The sequence below is a fragment of the Rhododendron vialii genome, chromosome 12a (assembly GCF_030253575.1).
Source record: "Rhododendron vialii isolate Sample 1 chromosome 12a, ASM3025357v1".
Taxonomy (NCBI): Eukaryota; Viridiplantae; Streptophyta; class Magnoliopsida; order Ericales; family Ericaceae; genus Rhododendron; species Rhododendron vialii.
Genome location: NC_080568.1, coordinates 1,048,894 through 1,065,281, shown reverse-complemented (window position 1 = coordinate 1,065,281; position 16,388 = coordinate 1,048,894). Strand labels below are relative to the sequence as shown.

At 38.7% G+C, this 16,388-nt stretch overlaps 2 protein-coding genes and 1 non-coding gene across 3 annotated transcripts; all 3 read right to left on the bottom strand.

Annotated features, from left to right (window-relative positions):
* Positions 1–157: 157 nt before the first annotated feature.
* Positions 158–230, bottom strand: TRNAR-ACG (transfer RNA arginine (anticodon ACG)). Its single transcript has one exon. It is a non-coding gene; the product is annotated as a tRNA-Arg (tRNA).
* Positions 231–4,052: 3,822 nt separating this feature from the next.
* LOC131311803 (protein LIFEGUARD 4-like) lies at positions 4,053–7,842 on the bottom strand. The gene is made up of 4 exons (XM_058339378.1): positions 7,473–7,842; positions 7,269–7,382; positions 4,505–4,662; positions 4,053–4,432 (listed from the first exon to the last, which is right to left on the bottom strand). Exons 1-4 carry the CDS (start codon positions 7,699–7,701, stop codon positions 4,232–4,234), a joined length of 702 nt encoding a protein of 233 aa, XP_058195361.1. The 5' UTR covers positions 7,702–7,842; the 3' UTR covers positions 4,053–4,231.
* Positions 7,843–9,984: 2,142 nt separating this feature from the next.
* On the bottom strand, positions 9,985–15,176 carry LOC131311802 (conserved oligomeric Golgi complex subunit 5). The gene is made up of 4 exons (XM_058339377.1): positions 14,299–15,176; positions 13,569–13,898; positions 12,251–12,721; positions 9,985–11,221 (listed from the first exon to the last, which is right to left on the bottom strand). The coding sequence occupies exons 1-4, from the start codon at positions 15,073–15,075 to the stop codon at positions 10,283–10,285; spliced, it is 2,517 nt and encodes an 838-aa protein (XP_058195360.1). The 5' UTR covers positions 15,076–15,176; the 3' UTR covers positions 9,985–10,282.
* Between the last annotated feature and the right edge of the window lie 1,212 nt (positions 15,177–16,388).

Sequence of the window (16,388 nt, the reverse complement as noted above, 5' to 3'; positions counted from 1 at the left end):
ATTTTTAACGACCTAATCCCATTAATGTTTGGTATAGTTAGTGTTCTGGAGTCGAAAGGAATAGGTTCTTCTCGTTTTTGTAAGAAATCATGGATAATTTTTCCTAATGTGTGAGTGTAAAGTGTAGGGTCAAAAAACAAGGGAAAAAATTGAAAAACGACTCTGCTGGGGATCGAACCCAGAATCTCTGGTTCCGTAGACCAGCGCCTTATCCATTGGGCCACAGAGTCTTTGACAGAGAGTCTAACTAAAAATTAAGTACTTCTACTTGTCGGTTTCGTGGGTTGATTAGCTCTTCTGCCGAGCTTCCCTGCCCTGCTAGCTAAACGGGTTTGTTTTTCTTTACAAAATCCCGTTTGTTTTTCTTTACAAAATACAAAGGGAAATAATTGTTGGGCTAATTATGTAACGCCCCGATTTCTCAAGGGATTTCGGGAACATTAACCCTAAAATACACTGAATTTTACAAACTATTAGGCCCTTATTTATCCTTATACAAAATTTACAGTTTCAAAATAATACAAAAATCTATGTAACAAAAGCAACTCCAGAGCGACTCTAGTTTTGATACGAAATTCCAAGCAATGTTGGCCCAGACTCCGTTCCAGGGGGTCCCACCTGTATCAACTGCTCCACTGTGGAATCCTGCACACTCTGGCAAATTGAACGCCGAAGCAAACGATTTGCCAGGATACAAACGTATCCTGAGTGATAATTCACAAAGTAGAAATCCTAAAACCCAATACCACAATATGCAGATCAACAATATAATAATTCATAACACACCGAAGGTACAAAATAATAACACATCGTCTTTTTCTTTACTATCCATCATCTTACATGTAATCTAAGGATTCTCTCCGCGAGATCCTTTCCTCCCACATCCACTAACTACAATCGTCTCATGGGTCCACCCTTCCTCCTGCTTGTCCTGCACCAGGGTCCTAGGTGAGCGCATCTAAGTTATGTACCGAGTATGTTCTCACTTAAGACCATAACAAGAGGATTGAGTCATCCCATGACGTATCGTACATTAGGGTCGGACATCCACTACCCCACGCTAACTATAACCGTCTCATGGGACCCATTCTCTTTCTCCAAGAGAAACTTTCCATGACGTATCATACATTAACGTCTCACTAACTATAACCGTCTCATGGGACCCATTCTCTTCCTCGAAGAGAAACTTCCCATGACGTATCATACATTAGCGACTCACTAACTATAACCGTCTCATGGGACCCATTCTCTTCCTCGAAGAGAAACTTCCCATGACGTATCATACGTTAGTGTCACAACACCGGGCCCCTCAGGTAACCCATTTCAACACAGGGCCCCATAGGTTACCCTTGCCATCACCATGGCTCAAATCACAATCCACACAATCACACTTCCAACACTTTACCATTTTCCATTTACTTATCATCGTCTACATGATTCACTACTCGTAACCACCCCGGGAACCTATTTGTTCAATCTACAATCACAACAAAATACCACACAGTTCAACATTTCAACTAAAAGTACTAACATGCTAACAACACATAACCATGCAATAAAATTTATCCTACCATAGAATTAATCATGTGAGTAACAAAATAATATTCAGTTAAATAATTAATTACTACACTTAAAATTAAGTCTATTTCTCTCATTTAGAAATTTTATAAAACATTTTTACTATTTAAATATTTTCCTTAACTCTCATATTATTTATAGATTTTACAAACAAATTTTTTTATTGAAAAATACTTATTGCTAAATTTAGCATTTACTAACTATATTAAATATTAATATGAGATTTTTATAACAACAAAATTATGCGAGGCTATTTTAGTCAATATTTATTAGAGTTAAAGATTAACTAATATATAATCTAAAATATTTCTTGTTTACAATCTAAATAAATTTTTACTAATAAAATATTCTTGTTAATATTTCATAAATATTTATCTACTCCAATAATTTATTAAACACGTAAACGTCCACTCAAATACAAATTAACAATGTATCATCAATAATAATTTCACAATCAAACATTTGTTAAACGATCATAAATTTTCACAGGGTATAACACTAATCATTACAGCACAACCAGACTAAATTTTAATATAAACAGGACTAAAAATAAATTAACAATTTAACAGCAGATCATCATCTTCAATAAACTTTAAATCTAAGTAACTCCATTAAAATGCAGATAAAGGTTTTGGGTTTTCGGAAAACTACCTCAAACGCGATTCTAAGTCCGGATAAGTGTTGTACGGTGTTCGTAGATCGCCATGGTGGTTCTGAAATCTCGAGGCAGCGTTCGGCGGCACTCCGACAGGGCCCGCAGCAGCGGTGTGCACACACCTACGGCCACAACTCTCTCTCTCTCTCTCTCTCTCTCTCTCTCTCTCTCTATTCTAGACTCAACAATAAAATTGGGAGTGAAATAATATACTGGTGTTCAATTTTCGGATTATGTGGATATGTATAATGAGAGAGAATAAAGTAGTGAGAATATGAGATGATAAGTGTAGAAGTGGTGGAATGAGGAAGGAGAGTGATACTGATAATGATAAAAAGATGGGTGACAAGTGCCACATTTGGGGGGTTTTCAATTCAAATGTATGTGGACGCATGTATGTACATGGTGAGAATGTATCTGGACGCTTTTATGTATAGGATGAGAGATAGAGAAGTGGAGAGTTAGTTTGAATAGAGTTCTACTTAGGGTTTAGATAGAAAAGATAAGAGATGAATATGAATCACTGATTCCCTGTATATCTAAAGTTTAAATACATATCTTATACAATAATGCAAATAATATCAATTATACACATAATAATATATTTTAATTATTCAATCTAATTAATTATTGAATTAGAAATTTAAAAATATAAATTTGTATTTAAAAAAAATTGGGTCAAAAATCCGGGTCGTTACAAATTAGCTCTCTTATAGTAGTGGAGTCAAAATTTTGATCCGAAGGGACCGACTTATTAGACATATATTTGTTATCGGAACATTTACTTATTATATCATAAAGTTTTTGTTTTTCAATACATTAAATTTGGATATTGAAATTATTCTAGCCTAACGCTACTAGGTACTTCAACAGTCATGCATTTATTTTTTTATTTATGAAAGAAATTGAGAAATGAGCATGTAAAATAACTAGTTTTTTATTAAATCAAACCAAAATAATTAAGATTATAAGTATTTATACATAAATAATTATCGATGATATTCAAAATCAGGTATATAAAAAAAAAATTCAACATAGCTCCACCCTTGCTCTCCTACAAAGAGAGAAAGGTGTATTTCATGATGAGAGAGAGAGAGAGATCGCGAGCATGGGTTTAAATATTAGTAGCATATATCTTTGCATTCACATAGTAACAAAGTCGGATAAAAAAAAAATTATTTGTCCCTATTTTTATAATAGGTGACATGCTATAAACCAAGTCTACAGCTCTGTGCATGCACGAGTCTCTAATTTTGCTTTCTAAAATCATTTATCTAATGATTTTAATCCTTTGGGTCGTAACCATATTCTATAGATATATGAGCTGGGTTCGTATGGGTTTTATGGCAGCAATCGTCTTATTTATTTATTTTGTACATGGCAAATCTTACACTAGCCTATCTCTAAGGGTATGGGATTGGAATGGTGGGAGTCGAACTGACCACCTCATAGATTAATTGACGAGCTCCAAAAGGAGCAAATTCAATCACTGACTTGTGCCTCAACATCAGCAATCATCATATTCATCTTTAACAGATGAAAAATGGATTATACAACTAAGGTCCCTTTTTTCCTATTTGACTTTTGGCATTTTTGAACTAAATTGACTAAAGCCCACTTTTGCATGGATTTTGAGGCAAAAATGATTTAGGAGACCTTTGCACTGTCTAGTATGTCACTCATTTAGGGGACCTTTTTGCATATTAAGGCAGAACAACCAAAACAAGAGGAAGTTCATGAACTAGCTGACCCTCTTTTTCACCCAGAAAATAAAATGAAAAACATTATCAAGAAAGAGAAAATCAAGAGGCATATATAATGATAGCCAATGAAGCACAATATCGATATAAAACTTCTCCTGTATCTCAATACCCTGAACTTACTTAACCAAGTAGTATTCTGTAAGTCACTATGAACATGCTAGAGTATATACTCTTTTGATTGGGGGAATGTTCACAAGGTAAGTGAGAGGGAGATAGGAATATATAAGAAGAGGCTCTACTGCCAGCGACTCAAGCCAAGCATACCGAGGAAGAGGTTGGCAATGTCGAGGTAAAGGGTGACTGAAGCCCAGATATAATCTTCGTACTTGTATCGCTTGATCAGGTTATCAGTATCATAGATGATGAATCCAGAGAATACGATCGTTATCAGCAGTCCGAATATGGTTGAGCCCAATCTGCCAAAAGGGATGAATATCTGTGGACACAAACCGCTATTCAGAGAGGGAGAGAGAAAGCAAAAACACAGAGGTGATGAAGAGAATCAAACCTGGATCAAAGAAAAAACAATCACCACCAATAGGGAAACCATCAGAAAAGGCCCCAGGAAGCTGAAGTCGTGGCCCCTAGCCGCAGCCCAGAATGTGTAGAGTGTGAGGGTAACAACCACCACACTTGTTAGAATACCAGTCAACAAAACAACTTTCCCTGTTAGATATGAACAACAATTAGCATAAAATCAACAGTGAACAAATTCTTTAACTAGAGCTTCATTTGTAATTTGAGGTCTTCTCTAGAAACCCTAATTCATCTAGAATACTACTGCCAGTCTTTTTCTAGGGCCACATCCATTGCAAGAAGGTAGCTTTGGTATTTTTGAAAAAAAAATCTTAACCACAACAAACGGGAGGGAACAAAAAAGAGGGGACATACTGAGCTTTACCTCTCCATGTGAACAACCAAAAAGAAAAAATGCACAGAAATTTAGATAATACGATAATCCAATGATGCAAAACATTTCATCTAATTTGATTGTTTGAAACTTCAAAAAAATCTAGCTGAATAAGACATATGATAGATGCAGGCAGAATTGAATTTCTCAAAACAGCAACCCAATTAGCGAGAGCATCCGCCACACTATTTGCTTCATCAAAGTAACGGGAGACGACAAAATAACTACCAGACCAGAATAACGACCATTGACAACTTCCGAATGAGGGCAGTGGATGAAACGATAAACCAACGAACAAAAAGGTGTCCATAAATCATATCAAGCTCAAGTATAACCTCGGTCAATACACATCTGCCAACATGTTAGAACCATGATAAACATAATAATGACAAGCAAAAACCAATGTATCTCTAATCACCCTACCTCCAGCTGCCACACCTGGATTACGGATTATCTCTCGTGCAGCCATCACAATTTGATGTCGAAGACTATAACCACCGAACCAACCAAGCGTTAAACATTTTAGGTTGGGGTATCTTGAAAGGAAATAGATAGTTTAAAGATGAGAAGGAATTTGTTGATGGACTTATGCATCCTGAGAAATATTGCTTCAGATTTTAGGTTTGACCAAAGTAAGGCCAAGAGCATTAAGGCACTGCGCATCCTTAAACCTTAAATCTGAAGCAATATTTCTCAGGATGCATAAGTCCATCAACAAATTCCATCTTTAAACTATCTATTTCCTTTCAAGATACCCCAACAAAATCTACCAGGAACAAAGTTTGTTTCAGGTATTTAATAGCTTCTGATTGTTTATCATACAACCAGCAATTAGTCAATCTCAGCTGAGGAAGAAATTAGACTGATGACACCAACAACACTAAAGAATGACCAAACCTAAGTTGCCACCTCCCCTTCAGAAAGCAAATTAGGACAGCAATTACTAACATCAGAAAAAACCAAAAGAAGATTGCCTTCAAGAGGTCTAAAAGCTCACACAAGCTTTTCCCATTCTGAGAACAGCGTCAGTCCTAGAACTCAATGCGTAAGGATGTACAAAAGCCTTGAAAGAAAATACACGACAAAACCAACCTACAAATGAAGGCTATGCCAAGAAAACAAGCATATCACAACCCGAGATGAAAACCACAAAAGCATAATTAAATTGTGCCCTTTATAAAAGACTATAAACATGATTCTTTTCCTTGCAAGTTTGTATAAGAAACATCAAACAAGTTCTTTAACTTGTACCTTAATTTTAATGTAAGTTTCGTCCATTGATTTTCTGAATATGCTCTATGATATGGTGACAACCACCAGTCTAATTTGAAGCACATACACTGCTAGCTAGAAGGTGGCTTTAAAGAGTTCAAAAAGCTGAGACAGCTTTTCCAAATCTGATGATAACTAACACTAAATGGGAAATGGTTAGATAAACATCCCAAGTTTTTTACAAACAAATGCATGGAGAGAGATCTTGTGTACCAGACTTAATTGCGGTGTAATAAACATCCATTGCACCCATGTCCATAAACTAGTAGTAAACCTATATTTGGTCATGCTTGGATAAAAAGATCCTAGACCTCCTGAATTGTAGAAAAACTAGTAATCTTCTCAATCTTATACCAGCATTTTCCCGTAACCACAAATTGTTTGCCGAACAATATCACTCTCATCTTAAAATCGGCTAAGCATTTGCAACTAAAGAATAGTGCATATGGGAAGTTCAAAGCTCATTGAAATTATCATACACACATTGGCGTTTCTTCAGGAAATTCGCTAGCAACACTACGGTCGTAATTTTTCACAACTAGATAGATGGGTTAAAAAAATCTCTGTAATCTCACCCAAAACCACTGTTTTCACACCTCATTGCTCACAAATAAAACAGCATCATCGAGAACAAAAAATCTTCCAAACTTGACCTGCCGGAATTGGTTATAGGTCCTAATTAGCTCAAACTTCGGCGAGATGATTACTAACCTTTCAAAAATTTCTCCAAACAATAGCAACAGAAACAGTTGTTTGGGTACAGCGAGGCAGCGAGCGAATAAGGAATGAAACAATTTTAAAATATCATGGGAAAGAAACAGTTCTTTGGGTACGTATGATTGGTATTTTTTCGTCTTTAGTAAAGTTATTTTTGCTTTTAGGCATAATTTTTTATTTTTAGATTTCTTTCGTCGAGATGGATAATTAATTCAAAAAATATGACACGAATCTAACAAAAATTTAGAAAAGACGAACGAAGCACGCACAAAAAAAAAAAAAGTTTAGAAGAATGGCAATCGTTAAATTAACTACAAACAAAAAAAATTTATTTGTTCGATAGGGCTGGGCTTTTTTTTAGTATGTGTCTTACCCGGGGAAAACGAGCACGATAACCCCACAGCGAATGCAATCAGAACAGTGAACAGCGTCAGAAGTACCAAGTTCACCGGATGGTGCTTGCTGTAGCGATGCAACGGGAATAGCACTGCAAAAAAAAAAAAATTTCATAGAAACACACACAAAATCAAAACACTTAAAAAATCTGCAGAATCAGTGACGAAATCTCGAGTCTAACCGACGAAGGGGGCGATTAGAGTGACGATGAAGACGAGTAAGCCCGGAGTTGTGGTTACGATGAACTTGGGGATGGCAGCGACGAGGACGACGACGGTGGCGACGGCAACTGTGAGGAGTACCTGCAGCGCGAGTATGACGTAGACCTTTCGGATGAAGGCCCACCGGAGATGGACGTTGTCTCCGACTCCGGCCTCGATGTCACCAGTACTCTTCTTCATCGTTTCCATATTTCTCTCTCACACGGTAACTAAACAGTGAACGAATATATTCCTTCTGTTCTCCACACGTAAGCGATTCTGCCTTAGAGGCAGAGCACTGCGTGTATTATACTAGAGAGAGAGAGAGAGAGAGTACGTTGTTTGTTTGCCGGAATTGGATCAAACAAGGACAACGCGGGAAGTTAACGACGTATAACTTCGGCCCGTATTTGGCGGGAAACGGAGACGGGGAATCTTCATGCATTTAGTGCAAAACTTTAAGGAAAAATCGAGTGCACCCACGGTGCACAGTTGGGTTTGTGGAGCTCACTTTCGAATCCTAAACAAGTGATCCAATCTGTTGATCCTAATTTTTTTTTTAAAAATAAAAAAAATTGGAGCGGCTTTGTATAAAATTCAGGTTGATTGGGTAAATGTAAGTACTTCATCCAATCTTTTCTCATTAAAAATTCGAGATCATAGATTCTGAAGAAGAAAAAAAAACTTAGACAGTTAGATGGTCGCTTGGAAAATTATTTTAAAATTTGTAAACGGCTTAGATTGTTTGTAAGAGGCCCAAAAGTTGGCCTCACAAACCCATCTGCGTGCACAGTGGTCGGTCCCCATAGCATTTTGAAATTTTATTTCATTTATTTTTTTCCTTTTCTTAAAGCCTTTGTAATTAGAGAAAATGAAAGGTGTCGTTTATGATTACCTAGTAGTATTTTAGAACATACTGATGACAGGGTAGGAATTCCTGGAAATTTCCTAAAGTTCTAAATATGGGAAAATATTTGTTCATATCATAAGAAGAAAAAGAGAACAAGTAATGATGGGTCTTGTATTATACTGTACTGGAGTACTAGTAAGTAGTACTAATATAGTGTAGAGCTTGATTGGGAAAGACAGTATATGATCCGAGATCAGGAAAACGCGTTGAGTTGGTGTTGTAGTAGTTCTCCAAGTTTTATTTGAAAGCTTTTTAGCAAGTTTCAAAAACGAATTTGAGCTTAGTTTGCTCTCTCTCTCTCTCTCTCTCTCTCTCTCTCTCTCTCTCTCTCTCTCTCTCTCTCTCTCTCTCTCTCTCTCTCTCTCTCTCTCTCTTTGGGTTTAAGTAAGCTTAGTTTGTTACTAGTAGACTTAAAAACAAAAATTAATTGAGAAGATCATCATTCATACTAGCTTGAGTAGCTTAAATAGTACTATAAGATCGATAAATAGTATGGTTATCTAAGCAAAGTTGGAAAACTAAGCGAACTTAAAAAAATGCGGTGTTACTACTTGGTTGCATTGCTCATTTGTTTGTGCAAACCTTTCCTAAAAGCTTCCTTCGACATTTTTCGTAGTATTTTGTCTCTTCTTTCACTTATGCGTTTCGAATGTTTCGTCTATTTTGTCTCATGTATGTTTTGACACACACGAACGATTTCGTACATCGAAAGATTTCGAACATATATATGTCCGAATCTGTATAAGAAAATCTACGCACATAGACTTTTCCTTAGTCCATAGAGGGCTTATATATACTAGGTTGAATTTCTTCTCCCATACCCTATTTCTTCTCCCATACCATAAGGAACTCTTATATGGATATGTACTGAGTGTAAGCCTATAGACATTTTGACCATTTAACTGCCCAAAAGGGGTGGGTTCTTACCCAAAGTTCAACGAGAACGATCCTACAAGGCTTGTTTTTATAGATAATAAAAAACTGGGCCTGGCTCATCCAAATTCAGAAAACCTACCACAATGGACTAATACTATAGCTTGTTTATAGGGCCAACACAAAAGCCTGAAAATTTGTATTTCGTCGAAAGTATGTTTATGAGTGCATGAATACCTGGCATCCTTGGTTTGTCAAGGCTCATAAATAAGCTCGAGTTTGACTCAAATCTAGGCAAGCTTGACCCGAGCTCAACTCGTCAAATTTTTGTCTAAGTTCGTTAAAACTCAACGAACAAATTTGAACAGGCTAACATTTGGCTCGTTTCGCAAAGCCATACAAACCAGAAATTCATACGCACTATGATCCCTCCATCTTTTAGAAAAATTCTTGCTTCTTTCCACCACAGTTCTACAACTTCCTTCACATTCAAAATACAAAGTGAATGGCTCCCATCATCAGAGTGGCCGGAAAGAGCTCACAAAAGATTGAACAAAATGAATGCCATTTCAATTTCCATTTTCTTTCCCTTTATACATCCAAGATTCAAATATAGCAGAATCAACACTAAACATAGAAACAGCGGAAAAGAAAATTGCAACTTCATCTATCCATGTATTATTACTATGCAGTGCGCCAAATTTTTCAGCTTATTGCAAAGACATCACTTTCATACCTTCGAGCTCAATTGTTTCTGGAATTCAATATACATTTGCAAAGAAGTCTAATGATAAATTTATGTGGCAAGCAAATCTCCAATTCCTATTAGTATAACAAAGATGTGTAGATCCCAATTGTTACATATGTAGTCGGGAAAATGAACAATACAAAATTTGGGAAATGAACAGGGGAACCAATGAAAGAAATGACAACTCAAAATAAGAGAAGACTCGGCAGGCAATGAATTATACCCAAGGGATAAGGAGTGATGTAAGGCCTTCATCAAGGTCATTGCGACACGGTCATTTCTGATAAAGACGACCCCAGTCGCAGCATAAGAGGATACACAGGGCTAAACTCCTTGTCCCCTCTTGCCCTCACCTTAGCGGCGTAATCATCGAGAGTAACTTTGATTCCCTTCCAGATCTGATCCTCCCCCTGAGAATCCATCCACAGGGAATACTGCATAGGAGTAAGTTTGTTCCTTTGCATCGGTGATTGCAATTCTTCAGGGCCGCGGGAGTAAAGGTGGTGAAGCACGACGCTAGGTGGCAAATCTTGAAGGAGAGGAGATGCACCCAGTTGAGACATTTCCAAGAAGATGACTGGCCGAAATGCGCGTAAGGCCCGGTACGGTGGGCCCAGCTGTTCTACTGGGAACAAGTTCTGGCCTACGGCCAGTTCCAGTTCAGCCATGTCCCTCGCCATTCTTAATTTTCCCGATTCTGAGAGGGGTCTAACCAGAGAAGCGTGCCTAATGAAGCATATTAGAACCCGCGAAGCCATACTCCTCGCAAGCCTACTGCAAATGCTTTCTTTTGTCCCCACGGACCCTGCATTATTTGATGAAGGCAAAAGCCTTGATAGGAATTCGCTGCGAAAGTGGAGAATACACTTTTGCAACTCTTCCATGTAAGGCGATGTGTTATTATTGTCCATAGCGGCATCCATTCCATCCGCGCCAAAGTTGTGTAGGTGAATTTGAAGGATGCAAGACTCCAGCCGTTCGACCATGGCTTGGAACAAGGATGTGACCGAATCGCAAGCAACTGTATATATGTTATTTAGAGATGGAGACAATACATCAGAGGCAATAGTGGGGAGTCCAGTCATCATAGATGAGATTCGTGTGTGAACTTCTTGCAAGTGCTGACAAAGCGCGAAGTTCTTGAGTTGAGATGGAGTAGCGGGACCTGTTATCTGACGTGCTTCAGGGCCAGTGGATATCTGCCATGGAAAAGAATTGCATGTCATTTACCACACAAGTAGATGTATAAATTGAGATCATGATATAAAAAAAGGTACAAATTGACATCACGAGCAGAAATTTAAATAGGATAGTTGTGTCTCGACAGAATTTGTTCATCTGCCTAATCGACATACGGGTGCTGGAGGAGTTCAAGCAATCTTGCTCGGTGACTAAGAAAAACACGTACACATCACAGTGCTATTAGTTGATCAAGAAAGCACAAAAGCATGACCTACCAACAGAACCTATTCCCTTCTAGATTTCCTACCTATTATCATCCAGACATTATATGTTCTGTAGAATTCGCAGCATAGCAATAGGAATGGAATGATAGACCGTCAATTTCAATATTTTCAATTTATCAAAGTAGGGGATGTTACTTAATCATCCATTGATTGCATTTTTACCCCCACTTTCCTATTAGACATTTCAATTCTACGCTCTAATGCAACTTTGTGTTGTGCTTGCTACTCATGAACTCAGAGGTGTAGATTATATTTTGCGTAGGATCAGGCACCCTTTAAAACTGTAGACTACCTACTTGATACATAATAAATCAAGTGTTACTGGTAGCGTGTTTGGTTTAGGAAGGGATCCCAACCTATAATTGACAACAGGTTGCATCAAGAGGAAATCAGGAAGGGAAGCTCTGCATCTAAAAAGGAGAGGGAGCTTAAGGGCTACAATGCTCCATTAAATACAACGTAAGTTTGATTGAAGCAAATGATTTGTATTGAGTGTAATGAGTGGGTTCTTGCTGTATTGTCTGGTAGTTAAGTATTTTCTTTTACCTTTCTTTTCCTTCTCTGTTTTTCTTATTCATCTCTCTTTATCTCGCTTGTATGAGGATGCTAATTGCTAACCCCTAGCACAATCTTTTCTATATTTTCACTTTACTTATCCAAAGAAAAAGTTTAGTCCAGCACAACAGACTTAAAAAACATTGAAAACGATAATACTTATAAGAACTACTAAAACTGCTTTGACCTACATAACAAGAAAAGTACCTGGAATTCAGCTCTCTGTGCAAGCAAACGCAGACCTTTGCTGATTTCACGCAAAACAAGAAGAGTCAAGCGCCCATTTGGCTGAACAGCTTCTATCTCTTCCTGAATGCGAGATATAATTCTTGAGAAATGTTCTTTGGAAGGAATACTTCGGCCACCAACGGGAAATACTGTATCAACAAGTTCTGACAGGCGGCTCCAGCAGAGGGTCAAGAAAGCTGTCTGAAACATTTCAATAGCAGCAACCATTTGATTTTTTCCCTCTGAGCTGATAGCAGGTATAACTCCTTTGACATCTGTGTCACGTGAAATTCTCTCGAGAAGATTCTCTATCATGGAGTATAGCTTTGGGTACCCACCAGTAAATATTTCTCTCACAAAGCTTGATGCAGTGAAAGCGGACTTCATTTGGCTTGCAAAAGATTTCACAAGTGCCTCCCAAACACGATCTGTTAACATTGGATCACCTTCCTACGAAAACAAGATCTCGCATGAGCAAAACAAAACTCGGAAATCATTCACAGACGATAAAGAACAGAGACTGAGAAATTAGACACCAAATATTATCAACATCATTGGCATGTATCGAAGGATAAACATCTACAATCCAAAATGGCACATTAGCTAAAGCATGCCCAGACTCTCTCTCTCTTCCTATCTTTCCATTGCCAAGGCCCGTTTTCAGAAGAAGCAGCTTTGCAATCAGAACTAAAATTGTGAAGCAGGTCAGCATATTAACAAAACACGGTGCATGCTATCAACCATTTGCTCTCCTGATTAGTTTACGTGCATACATGCAACTATGAAAAGAGGGACTCGCCAACTCAAAAGAACTACACTGAAGCAGATATCATGATTCATAAAGCCAAGAATGACAGGAAACTAGTTGTGGGAAGTAACAATCAATTACAACTTCAAATCCAACATTGCCTGCTGGTTTCAATAACTCTTTCCAGTTCAGTACCAACTCTGTAACTCTTACAACAGCCAAACTTCTTAAAATCACATCTTCGCTAATGCACTTAGCATCATCGAAGCAGCTCCATGTACCAATATAACGTTCTACGAGAAACGAGGAAATTCTCTACACTGACTTCTACTCCCACCCTTATTACCTTATCAACAACCCAGAAAGGGAAGTTATCATTCCAATGTATACCCTCAACAATGGAATCCCTGTTCATCAACAGATTAATTTCACAATATATGCATTGGAAATCACTAACTGCGGAAAACAAAAAACTACAAATAGCAAATAGGCAACACAAAACACACGAAGTAAACAAAAACGTAGCAGAAATCTGTCTTTTTCTCTCACCTTCATGACCTCATCAAGCAGCAAAACGTGCGTAAACGGGTCCCTCTTCTTCGAAAGCACCCTCTGCAAATGCCAAACCGCGACCACAATCAAATGCAACTGATCCATACAACTCCCCATCCTCTGCCAAAGTGCCTCCTTTGCCTTTCCCCCTCCACCAATCTGAGGGGTTCCACTCCTCTGTATTCCTCCTGGTCCAAACCCACCTCCAGACGACGCACTCACAGCCTTCATATCCAATGCAGCGCTCACAGCCTTCACACCCTGACTCTTATACTTGTTCACCATCCCATCCACAGCAACTCTCAATTCCCCGAGATTGTAAAACACCTGTGTTAGACATGCTAATACCATGTTAGAAAATAAAGGTACCAAGAACCTATCTCTCATTCATTATCAAAACAAAGCCCTAATATGCCTTTAGATAGTATACAAACTTGGTAACCAAGAAACCTACAAGAAATAAGAACTAAGGAAACATGCAAAAGTGAACAAAAAAACTAGACATGAATAATAACCCAGTCCAAACACAAGACATAATAAGAAAACATGGTAACACAATATGCCACTTCAATTCCTATCACGGAAATACCCATTAGCTAATTTTCTGTGCACGGGGTTGAGATTTCGTAATGCAATTGAGCGTCCAAGAAACCGAAACGAACTAAGGAAACATGCATAAGTTCACAAGAAAACCTGAACTAAACATTAATAGTATTAAGTTAACGACCTGTAAACCTGCTCCGACCTCAGCCTGATTCAACCCTTCCAATCCTCTCTCCAAAACCCTAATCCCTTCATCCCTCAACTTCTGTCCACATTCATTCACCCACAGTAACTCCTCGTCAACCACGGTAATCCCCGACAGCTCGTTCTCGCTGCACAGAGTCGAGATCTCGTAATGCAACTGGGCGGCCTTCGCGAGATCCAGAGTCTTGTCAGCATCCATAACCTCGCGGAGCTTGCCGGATAGGCGGAGGAGGCGGGTGGTGGAACCGAGAAGGGCAGCGGTACGGTGGAGGTTGTCTAGGGTTAGGGTTTTGAGCTGGATCTGGCGGTGGGGGAGGGAGATGTCGGAGCGGAGGCGGGCGAGGGAGGAGGTGAGGGAAGAGAGGGCGGAGCGGAGGGAGGAGAGGGAGGAGTCGGCGTGGCGGAGGGAGGAGAGGGTGGAGAGGAGGGAGGGGTGGTTGAGGAGGATGAGGTGGCGGAGGTGGGAGTCGAGGAGGGTGAGGGAGTGGTGGAGTTTTTCGGCGGTGGAGGCGGAGGAGTTGGAGGAGAGGGCGAGGGAGGAGAATTGGGCCGGGGAGAAGGTGGGGGAGAGGAAGGGGGAGAAGAGGGGGTCGATAGAGAAGGAGTCGAGTGGGGACTGTTGTTGTTGTTGTTGGGAGAATGGATTGGTGGTGGAAGACGGTGGGGTTGTGGTGGTGGTGGGGTGGTGTTTGAAGGAGGAGAGGTGGTGGAGTGGGGAAGAAGGCGTTGAAGATCTCTGGATCACTGGAGAAGCCATTGTTTGAGCTCTCTCTCGCTCTCGCTCTCTCTCTCTCTCTCCCTGAAAATGAAAATTTTGGTACTGCAACTCGAAGGAACCAAATTTTGGTACCAAAAGTGTAATATTTTGCACCAATTAGAATAAGATTTTTGGGCTCTAAAAATTACTACTGGCGCTCTAAAAGTGAATTGCCAAAATCAAACTTTATATGCAATTGATTTTGGCACTCCACTTGTTGAAGCATTGGTAGGATTTTTGGAGTGCCAAAGTCAAAATCATTTTGATTATACGTATGTTCGATTTCATCTGATTGTCTCCATGGCCAAGGATTTGCTCCTAATTTAGAGATCTGAATTTGATACTTGGATCGTAGACCACAACCAATTAGGAGTTAAAAAGTCCACATAAGTAGTCTCATTGGCGCGTCCAGTGGTTTCCCTCCTAGCTGCTTCTTACTGATTTCCATGAATGTTGGTTCACTTTGGATTGTATGGAATTCTTTAAATTTTAATGTGCTGTTCTGATTAGTTTAATAACTTTGATTTGCTGAAAAATTATTCTTTTGACTAGTAGTACCTTGTTTCTTGAAGTTGGCAATTTGAAGAAATGGATCACCCTATAAATTTGTAGACAGAAAAAATTAAAATCTTGTTTCTTTCTTGGATAGGTTTTTATAATATTTTTGTTACTTTTAATCCTCTAAGCTATCCTATTTTTGGCTACTTAATCAGTAAATATACTCTAGGAATTTTTGCAAAATCAATAAGAAAAAATGAAGATCTGAATGGGGAGGTATAGCATCAGAGTGTTATGAGAATGTGATTCCGAATCAAATTTATTATCTAGAGTCGTGTCAGTTTGCTACAATTGTAAGAATAACAAAAACACTGCATTTTATTCTCATTTAATTCCTAAAATTCTTGGCACCTATACACAAACTCCCTTGCTCGTTGAACACATCAGTGTAGCGTGCAAGTGGCTCGTAACATTTAAAAATATCATAAACTTGTTGCGTAGCCTTGGAGAGATAGTCCCTTACACGAATAAGGTGATTAAACGACCACTATAACTTTTCGAATATCAGCCAAAAGTCATTCCTCTCTCTCTCTCTCTCTCTCTCTCTCTCTCTCTCTCTCTCTCTCTCTCTCTCTCTCTCGGGTCTGTTGCATCTCCATAGCTCCATTTTTAGATTGTTCAGACTTTAAATTCCGAACATCTGATTTTGTTTAGTACTAAGGTCAAACAATCCGAAAATGTTCGATACTTGTTATTAAATGAGATTTCATCAAGCAAGAAGAAATGACCCGATTGACTTCAATTGTTGGCTGATG

Bases quoted from the DNA above. Each gene is read 5' to 3' on its own strand.
- LOC131311803 (XM_058339378.1), bottom strand. From the start codon at position 7,701: ATGGAAACGATGAAGAAGAGTACTGGTGACATCGAGGCCGGAGTCGGA. The intron at 7,383-7,472 runs GTTAGACTCGAG...TTTTTTTTGCAG, and splicing joins TCTAATCGCCCCCTTCGTCG to TGCTATTCCCGTTGCATCGC. The intron at 4,433-4,504 runs GTTTGATTCTCT...TTGTGTCCACAG, and splicing joins TTGTTTTTTCTTTGATCCAG to ATATTCATCCCTTTTGGCAG.
- LOC131311802 (XM_058339377.1), bottom strand. From the start codon at position 15,075: ATGGCTTCTCCAGTGATCCAGAGATCTTCAACGCCTTCTTCCCCACTC. The intron at 13,899-14,298 runs GTCGTTAACTTA...TGTCTAACACAG, and splicing joins AGGTCGGAGCAGGTTTACAG to GTGTTTTACAATCTCGGGGA. The intron at 11,222-12,250 runs GTACTTTTCTTG...TTTCCATGGCAG, and splicing joins CACAGAGAGCTGAATTCCAG to ATATCCACTGGCCCTGAAGC.